At 36.0% G+C, this 10047-nt stretch overlaps 1 protein-coding gene across 1 annotated transcript; it reads right to left on the reverse strand.

Moving 5' to 3' along the window:
* Window positions 1-8580: 8580 nt before the first annotated feature.
* On the reverse strand, window positions 8581-8886 carry LOC137721962 (uncharacterized). The gene has a single exon (XM_068460978.1). The coding sequence runs from the start codon at window positions 8884-8886 to the stop codon at window positions 8581-8583; it is 306 nt and encodes a 101-aa protein (XP_068317079.1).
* Window positions 8887-10047: the final 1161 nt, after the last annotated feature.

Raw genomic sequence — 10047 nt, forward strand, 5'->3', positions numbered from 1 at the left:
ATTTTGATACTTTGATATGTATTTTCAATGTAGGGCATGCAATTTCTTAAGTAAAAAGTGATCAAATGGACAAATTTTGGAGTGATTCCAATTGGAGGATGTTTGTAAGTCTTTCAAGATGATTGTGTCAAGATTTCAAAATTTTCTACCAAGCCATTTGACCGTGGCTAAGAAGAGGATATTTGTGAGTTTTTCAAGATGATTGCGTCAAGATTCCAGATTTTTCTACCAAGCCGTTTGACCGTGGCGAAGAAAAGAAGGCCTACCGCGCAGCTTTCCCAGATTGACGTTTCAAGATGTTTTGAGTATTTTGAAGGTCAAGATGACATATTTTGAGGAATATTTTTTCTAAAGATTTGTTAGGAACGCCTCAAGCTTTAAAAAGAGATAATTAGGGACCAAATCGGAGTTGATTTGGTCAGTCAAAAGTCTATCTTTCTGAGAAGTCTGAACTTCGGTTCAAATAGGAAACCTTTTATTTGCTAGTTTATTATTTTATTATGTTTCTTAGTTTTATTCTAAGATCCTATCTAGGTAGGGTTTTATTTTGTAGTAGTATAAATAAGGCTATTAAGCCATTAGATTAGGGGGGAGAGAATGCATTATTTTGGAGAATTTCAAACCATTTTTTTTTATACCTAAAAGGCGTTTTTCTATCCATGTTCTTAATAATATTTTGATTTATGATTGTTTGTAACTAATTTCCGTTTGCTAGGGCGAAATCATAGTCTTGTCATGAATATGTAGTATTTACTTAATTGCTTATGATATTATGCATGCATACTTTGAATTATTAATCACTGTGTTTAAACTGTTTCTGTAAGATCTCACATCACCCAGGGGAGTGATCCTTATATGTATATTCCCATCTCTATCTAGCACGAGACCTTTTGGGAGCTCATTGGCTTCGGGTTCCGTAGGAACTCCGAAGTTAAGCGAGAAGGGGGCTAGAGCAATCCCATGATGGGTGACCCATTGGGAAGTTGCTCGTGAGTTCCCAAAAACAAAACCGTGAGGGAATGGTAAGCCCAAAGCGGACAATATCGTGCTACGGTGGTAGAGCGGGCCCGGGAAGTGATCCGCCCCGGGCCGGGATGTGACAGTTTCTTTGTCTTAATGCTTAGCTACCATTAGGATATTTAGCAGTGCTCTAAAAATCAGCTTAGGCGATGCCTATGGGCTGGGCGGTGGGCTTCCGTGGCGATTTTGGGCAAACGTTCAATAAATTGGAAAGGGTCTAGATGGCCGACTAGGTGGAGCTAGGCGGCCCTAGGCGGCGCTAGTCATTCCTCATCTCTTTGTTCTGCGTCTGTGGAAACTGCAAACCCAAAGTTGGCGATAGTCGACTCGTTGATCTCTATCACCACCGACGAGGATGTCGACAACTTGATGGAGGAGTACGACCGCATCACACAGAATTAAAGCTCAAAGTCAGTGCAGCTCCGCCTCTTTCCCAGAACTTCTGTGCATGAAAATGGAGAATTACCGTGATGGCTTAAAGGGAGTGATAAAGGGATGGGCTTGTTTTGATCTGTTGTTTTTTCAGAAGAGAAGAAGATATAGGGTTAAACGGAGAAGTCAAGGTGACCGATAGAGATTAGGCAGCAGGGAAAATCGGGAAAGTGAAAAAAATGCCTAGTTTTGTGTGAAAGTCTACGAGCCTCATACTAAAAAAACATAAAGAATAATTACCCACTGTCCATTAATAAATATATTATATAAATGATTCAGATAATATTTTATTATTATTTTTGTTTTAAAACAACACTATATTATTTTCTTATAATATAATATTTTATTATTTTTTTCTTTTTAAGACCAGACTATATTATACTCTTGCATTATATATGTATATATTTTTTCAAAAATAACGTATTACTCAATGTTTATTGATCTATTGTATAGTAAATTTAACTAATTTATATGATATATATAATTATTTTACTCAAATTCACCTAGGCCCCGCCTAGGTACTAGGCCCCTGCCCGTTACCTGACTAACGCCTAGCACTTTTTAGAACCTTGATATTTTGATGAGTAATCAGATGGGGATTTTTGTTGGATGTCACCCTAAAATTGGGGAATGCTTCTTGTGGTTAATAGTTGTAAGTTCACCTAGGGCGAATGCCACGTCTTAGGGGTTGCATGGTTTTTCAAAGAGTTTTCACAAAGCGTAATGAGTCATGCATGTTTATATTTGATCTGAATGGCACAGATAGATTGCATGTTTGATATACGTTCTAACTTGAATGCCATAAGTAGAATATGCATTAGGAAAACCTAACCTTCAAAGTTGCATGTGTAATTTATAAGTAATTGTTAAAACTATATAGGATTGCTACTGGTGACTGGGGAACCCTAGTTGTAATACCCTGATTATTTTAAATATGTGGTTGGATTATGAAATTCAAATAGGGAAAAATGTGAAATCCCTTCTTGGTTAGATTAAGTATTTTGTTGTCGTATTCGTAATTATGACACATTTATATTTACGGCTAATAATTTTTTTTTCGATAAGTGAAATGATAAACATGCCCCTAGTTAGCTAAACAAAATTATACGAAGACTTATTTTATCCTTATATGCTTTGTTGTATTTTTGGCATATTTGGATAGTGCTCGATCCCACGAGCGCGTAGGCAAAAACCATTCGTGGAACGGAGTTACAACGAATGAGATATAAACCAACAAAGGTAAGGGCAAAATGGTCATTTAATCATTAATCTGGAAGGCTCCAGATTTGCTGGAGCAGTGATCTGGGTGCCACATGTGTGGCTAGGATGGAAAGATGAGAGGAGAAAGGAGGAAAAGGAGGAAAATGAGGGAGGAAAGGAATCGGCTAATCCGGATCCTCCTCAACCTGCCAACCCGACCCAACAAAATCTCCCTATTCCAGCCACCATTAATGACGGGACCAGTGCCATAATGATCCTCACTTTGAGCTCAATCGATCCCTCTTCAATCTCTAACCAAAATTGATGAGTTTTGGCCTTGGTTTTGCAAGAAACCCACCAACGGGTCCGAGTGATTCTCGGCGGTGATCCACCTTTTGTGAAACGTTTTTCTTTCATCCACCATCACCTTTGGCCTCCTCTTGAGCCCAGGAACAAAGCCAAATAAGTTTGGGATGGCGGAGTAGTGAATTTGACGAATTGAGGAACACCCATTTCTAGGGTTTCCGACATATCGATGAAAATTTCAGGTGTTTCCGAGCCTAATTGGCCTTCAGCCCATGTATGAAAATTATTCCCCTGGTTGTGCTCTACATTTCTATGAAATTTGGTAATTTTTGGAATTCATTGGAAAATTGGGTTTCCATTCGCCGAAAATCGCTGCCTATGACAGTGCATGGCCAAGGGGCTAACGCTGCTTTTTACACTAAGTTCGATTTTCTGATTCCATATTTGATATCCATGTAATGCAATTAAATTGTTTGAGTTTCATATCGTAAATGATTGCCATTTGAATATTTTAGAAAATTGTTAATTTTGACGGCGAACTACGAATGACTTGATCCCTTCGTAGGGTACGTAGACAGTCTAACATGAAGGTTGGATGCAACCATAAAATAATCGAAATTAAAATATTTTAATAATCGTTAAGAAAAGAAATTTATTTTGGTTAATAGCATAAAGATAAGCCATGACTTGTATTTTTGGCCTATCACCGTAATTAGCTTCTAAGTTAATTTTTGGGTCATTTCACTAGTGCTTAAATAGATTTACAAACAATATTCTTTTTTTTTTTTTTGCCAATTTATTTAATTGTTTTTAATTAAATTCGTTTTTAATATTTTAGGTCATTAAATCAACCGTTTCCGAACATTGTTTTCAAATAATTAATTAAGATTTGGTTTTAACATAAATTATTCATTCAATCCATGTGGAGAATGACCTTACTTGAGGTGCTATACTACGATAACCTTGTACTCTTGCAAATATTTTTAAGTCCCTACTTTTGCAGGTGGTAAAAATCCTATCAGAATCATCATACAATCAGTTGTTTATGAAATAATATTTTCTCTATTTTTAAATACGTTCAAAGCATCTTAAGAGGTGCATAGCACTGGTGATAAAAAAAAAAAGGCATTTTGCACGCGCATTGTATCGAATCATCATACAATTAGTTGTTTATTAAATATTATTTTCTCTATTTGTAACACATTCCTTCCCCAAATTTTACTTTAGAAATCCTAATAAATAGAAGAAAAAAAGTTTAGAAAAAGAAACCTGATCGTGGAGGGACTTGAAATGAAGAAAGTAAAGGTGTGAGTAATCCTTTTCAGATCAAGTTCTAAATTATACTTTAGAAATCCTAATTGTTTATAGAAATTTCACTTTTTTCGCTCTGCGAAAATGAGTATTTTGAGTAGATGGGAGACAAGAGTTGAACAAAAAGCCTTGATTTGTGTATGTTGTGGTCCTTTCAAATGTTGGAATAATGTGTTTACCACTGTTAAAAGTAAAAATACTTCTCTCGGACCTCTTTGCTTTTTCGTCCATTTACTGGTTTAACTTATTTTGTTACTGTTAAATAGGTATTGGATTGATTGAGACTTTGTGTCAATCGAAGTCATTGTTACTAGGTTAGCAGAAGTATGATATATAGCGACCTTTCTCTCTTGGTGCAATTTAAAATGTACTGAGTTGTTAGTGATGATGATTGCGTTTCTTTTATGTTTTTAATTTGACTCATAAAAAATAATGAAATAAAAAAAAATATTGAAACAATTCACGCATATTAATACATTTAAAATGTATGAATCCCGCATAACGTGCCGTGATTCAAAAAATATTCATATGCGTGCAGAAAGGCTAGTAATTAGTTATGTTTAAGAAATCTTAATCTTTTGTCTTACAAAACCCAAGTAAGATCTTCTCTGAAAAGTATATTTGAAAACATGATTTGGGCACCTATAAGTTTGGGCTAATAAGAGTGAAGTTGAATCGGATAGAATAGCCTAGGTACGCATGCTTTACTAGGGTTCCAAAAATCTACTGTTCCCCTCGACTTTTTAATTTTTACAGTTAAGCAGGTGCTCTGCGGCTGTTGCTTTCAAGTTTGAACATTGCATTGCATGGACCAAGAAAATGATATTTGGGTTAATGTGAAAGGGTTGAGAGTTGTCCACAGAATATTACGGAACCGGATCCCCTCCTGATTTAAAGGAACTGAACTCACTAATTAATGCATTCGAACCATTGAAATTTGATCAAACGGTTATAAACAGAGGAGCCTTCTAAAAGTTATAATAATTATACCGTTAGATCAAATTTCAATAGTCCGAATTCATTGATTAGTGGGCTCAGTTCCTTTAGATTCGGAAGGGATCCGATTCCGAATATTACAACGTAGATTTGAAAGCAACCTCTGATATACAGGGATAGAGATGGGGCAATTTGTTAGGGAGTTGTAATTTGGGTTTTGTTTCTTCTGACTTTAATATTTTAGTTACATGTACTGTCGATTCCAATTTCACGGGGCGAGGAATCCATTCAATGTCAAATTATTTAAAGTAAGATTCTATTCCTTCCTATTTCTCTTCCCTTTTCTCGTTTTTTCTCATACTTTTTTTATTTTATCTTTTTCTCTCTATATTAAAATTCAAAATAAGACGTTGACATGATTTAAGTTTAATCGTTTATATAAGAGGGGAGAAAAAATGAGAGAGATTAAGGGGGAGAGAATTTTATTCCAAATTATTTGGTCCATGAACCATGTACTTCCCCCATATTTTGATATGTAGATCGCATGGTACAAATGAAACGAAGTCTTTCTTTTGGCGGAATACGGGATGGTGGGATTGAGGACGTATGAGATTTGTGTTGTCTCGAGCCACGGTACTAATAAGCATCGTCATTCTGTGGTTACTTATATATTACAAGACATTCTTTTACTTGAATTGAATAAGGTTGGTTGCTTTGAGTTTTATGGTTTCCTCTTCCTATTCACAAATCATCTCCCTATTCTTAAACAAACATTATTCTTGTATTATATGTTTCAAGATTTGACTCGTTACATTTGAGTTTTTAATTTCGGTACATGCATTTGAGATGGTTAAGAGTCACATCTCAGTTTTTTTTTTTTTTTTTTTGTTTTTTTTGTTTTTTTTTTGTTCAATAATATTTTTTCGTGTTAATGTGTGCTACAGTTTGAACTCAAGTTTTATATTGAAACCCAAAATTTAAGTGTCACTTTTAGAGGTGGGCTCGAAAAACCCAAAAAAAAATCTAATCGAACCGATAGTTTTTACTTTGTTGGGGGTTTCGGAAACCAAATTGAACTGAATGAGATATAAATCAATATTTTTATATACATATATATATATATATATATATATATATATATATATATATATATGTTGGGTACCCATTTTTCAAGCCCAATTCTAAATCAACCACAGGCATTTCTAATATGCGGACCATCCGTGCGGACAAGGATATAACGGCTGAGAATGGATGAGCTCATGCATAGAATCAAGTTGTTGTAACCTGGTGGATTTAGAAAAATTTCAACTTTTTAATTTAACTGGTAGCTTTTGTCTAACGGACGGAAACAAGAGCAAGCGGGAAAGAGGGGTTGTGCATGTTGAAGAGGGAAAAAGAAGGGAAGAGAGGAACGGATTTAAGGTGGATTGAAGCTGGGTTGCGGTTGTGACCCAGTAATACAATAACCTTAATTTTGTTTTTGTTTAGTTTTTTACGGCAAGGGAGGGTAGATTAGGGTTGTCTCTGTCGGGTGTGTTTTTCATAAACATTCACAAGCTTTCATAACACATAATGGTTGGTTGTTAGAACTGTCACAACTTCTTAAGAATTAAGTTCCTAATTCATAAACGTTCACAAACGTTCATGACACATAGGTGATGGTTTCATATATTGTGACAAACCTTCATTACCTATAAGGTTCGATTGAGTAATTGTGACACCACAATAAAACATCAGGGACAGTTTTAGATATCCCAAACATTGTTTCAGTATATAAAAGTGCGAGGGATGTCACTTAAGTCATCCAAAATGAGTAGCAATATGGAAGGAGGTAATGAAGAAGTAATAATGTAGAGAAATCAATTATAAACATCCACAATGAACCAATTGTTGAACAAATGTAATTCATATGAACAAACTACAAACTATCTCAAGAAATTAAAAACTTATCCAACACCATATACAAACAATGGAATACTTATTTATGGACTACCATTATTCTTCAGTGGTAAATGTACAGAAAATACTTTCTGAACCATAATTTTCAATCATGCACCACTCACTACACATTGTGAAGGCCGTGCAAAATGTTGTTTGCCATCCTCAGTTGTTTTTCGGGGACGTTGGCAGCCATAATTCTATCCAAAGGAAAGCCACAAGACAAGAACTCAATCACTTTTAAAGTAAAATACTGCAATCCCCCTTGTCGCACACAACAATTCAATAAGTTTGAAAACCAATTCACAAACAATTCAATTTAAATTGATCAACAATTTAATTAAATTTTAACTCACCTGTTGGCTTGCTTTGGGGACTTTGGACATAGGATGATGGGCCAAGGTCTGTTCTTCACCTCATTCGATAGTCTTTGGAGGAAATCCGACAATACGGAAGCTAGGGGAGCCAATTTGGCATTTGCTTTACGTGCGCTGGTTTTAGACATCAAAGAGTCATACACCATTATTCTCTTAGCTGCAAGATTCATCTCAACGACAACCCAATGGTGATCAAGGTTGGGAGGCATATACACCCTCTCCACATCCACCAACCATGATGTAGAAAAGGGCTTCCCCTCCCCCTTCATTGAGTAAGAATTGTTTGGGCACATCGGTTTTGCAGCCTCTAATTGTTCTTGTAGCTATCATTGCATTATAGGAGCGCTCACAGTAAGTCTGTCCACAATTAGAAAATGAATAAAAAAAAATGCACAACACTTAAAGCATTCGAAAACACACCCAACATCAAAATTTCCAAACTTTAGAATATTAGTAGAAATGGTTGGATACTTTACCAAAAACCAGTTGGTTGTGTTCGTGGTCAACACTTTCCCTACCTTCCGAGCCTCCTTGGTATGTGATGAGTCGATACAGCTACAAATAAATGTGCTACAATACACAAATTGTAATTAAACTATGACACGAACGTAATCCAAAAATATTTTTATAACTCCAAACCAAATAGGGTTTAGTCACTTACATTGGTTGACAGCCACCTTGCCTTTTCAAAGAGCCACCTCCAAAAATCGTTGTTTCCAACATCTGCATTCTCAAACTGAACATCCAGACTAACAATGTAACCAAAAAACAATAAGCTCATCATTGTAGTAGTTTAATCAATATAATTTCAATGCATAAAATCTAAACGTCAATTATTGCTTACTTTTTCTGATTCTCCTTCACCTTCTTGAATTGATAGAAATACTCTATGGCCTCAACCACATAGTTTCCACCACATTCTTTACTTCTTTTTTTTTTTTCTTTTTTTTTTTTGGGTTTCTTCTCATTCTTCTGTTTCTTTTTCTCCTTCATCATCTTCTTCTTTTTCATCTTCTTCTTCTTCATCCTGATCTTCATCTTCTTTTTCTTCTTCTTCTTATTATTCTTTTCCCTCATCTTCCTTTTCTTCTTTTCCATATTCTTCTTCTTCTTCATCCTCATCCTCTTCCTTTTCCACATCTTTGTGTTCGTCATCTTCTTCCTTATTCTTTTGCTCCACATGTTTTACTTTAACTTTCCTCTTCAATTCCTTGACCTCCTCGATCAACTCTTCCACCTTTTTCAAGACATTCCTTTCTGAAATATCCTTGTCATGCACCAAATGTGCCAAAGCCACCTTCAACTCCCTTATTTGTACTTTTAACTCCCCTACATCATTTGTATCGGGAGTGTAGGTATCAGGCATCACCACATTGGTATCATCGCCCTATGTCTAGTAGCCTTTGTTCATCTTTGGTTCAGTGGCACAATCTCCCAAATCCTCACTGGCTACCATTTAATGCAACTTGTCAAAATTATATTTGTAAACATTCATAAATATTCACACATATTCACACCATTCATCAAGTTCATAAACTTTCAAATTAAGTCATACCTCTCAACTCTCAGTTATGTACAGTTACAGCTACTCATGGACGGGCTACTTTTTCGTCATCGCCCACAAGAGAATTCTTGGGATGGCTACGGGATCAGTCATCTTGCAACACTGTAATGGCTTCTCCAGTTGGAGAATTATTTCAGATGCCCACACCTGCATGTAAACTGAATTAGTACTCAATCACAATAATTTAAACAATATTATTGCTCAATGAAACTAACAAAACTTGAAAAGCATAACTAAACTCCTTGCAGCTTCATCATGATCAATGCTTCCTCTTACATCCTCTCCCTTCATCCTCTTCCTCCTCATCATCTTGTACCACATCACCCTCCACTCTTCATCTCCCTCTCCTAGAAGCAGCAAAAAAGAGGTTGTCTTATAGTTGTTCAAACAACATTGCACCCCATGAATAAATGTTGAACTTATCCATGTTGTCTATGAGCTCAAAGTATTATAGGTTGACAACCACATTACCCTTTGCCCCTATCAACGCACCCTCGGTGAAGTATAGCAGCACCAGCTTGAATGCATCGTCCTCATGTTTGCATTCTTGAAAAGCCCTTTCAAGCTCTGCACAAGTCACTGAAACCTTTTTGCTACCTTTATGCTCTACTTTACCCTTGCCCTTCGTGCCCTTACCCTTGCTACTCTCTCCAACAAAACCAAATTTGTGAGGAAAATAGTCATAAGCCTAATTTTGGAAGGCTCAACCTCTATATCATAGGGTTCGTCACAACAGATCCCTGTAATGAGCCAAAAGTCTTTCTTCGTGAACCGCGTCACTTCACAGCTTATTAAATATATCAGTCCCTCTAAATCTTTCACCCCTTGATTAGCCATTCTACGAAGCGATAATTCATGGATCAATTGCCCACTAAAGGTTAGTTGATTGATACTCTCTATATGTCCAAAGCAAGATGCCCTAAAACGAGCAAGTTATGGGTCATTAAACTTTTCTCACATGAC

The sequence above is a fragment of the Pyrus communis genome, chromosome 17 (assembly GCF_963583255.1).
Source record: "Pyrus communis chromosome 17, drPyrComm1.1, whole genome shotgun sequence".
In the NCBI taxonomy this organism is placed as follows: Eukaryota; Viridiplantae; Streptophyta; class Magnoliopsida; order Rosales; family Rosaceae; genus Pyrus; species Pyrus communis.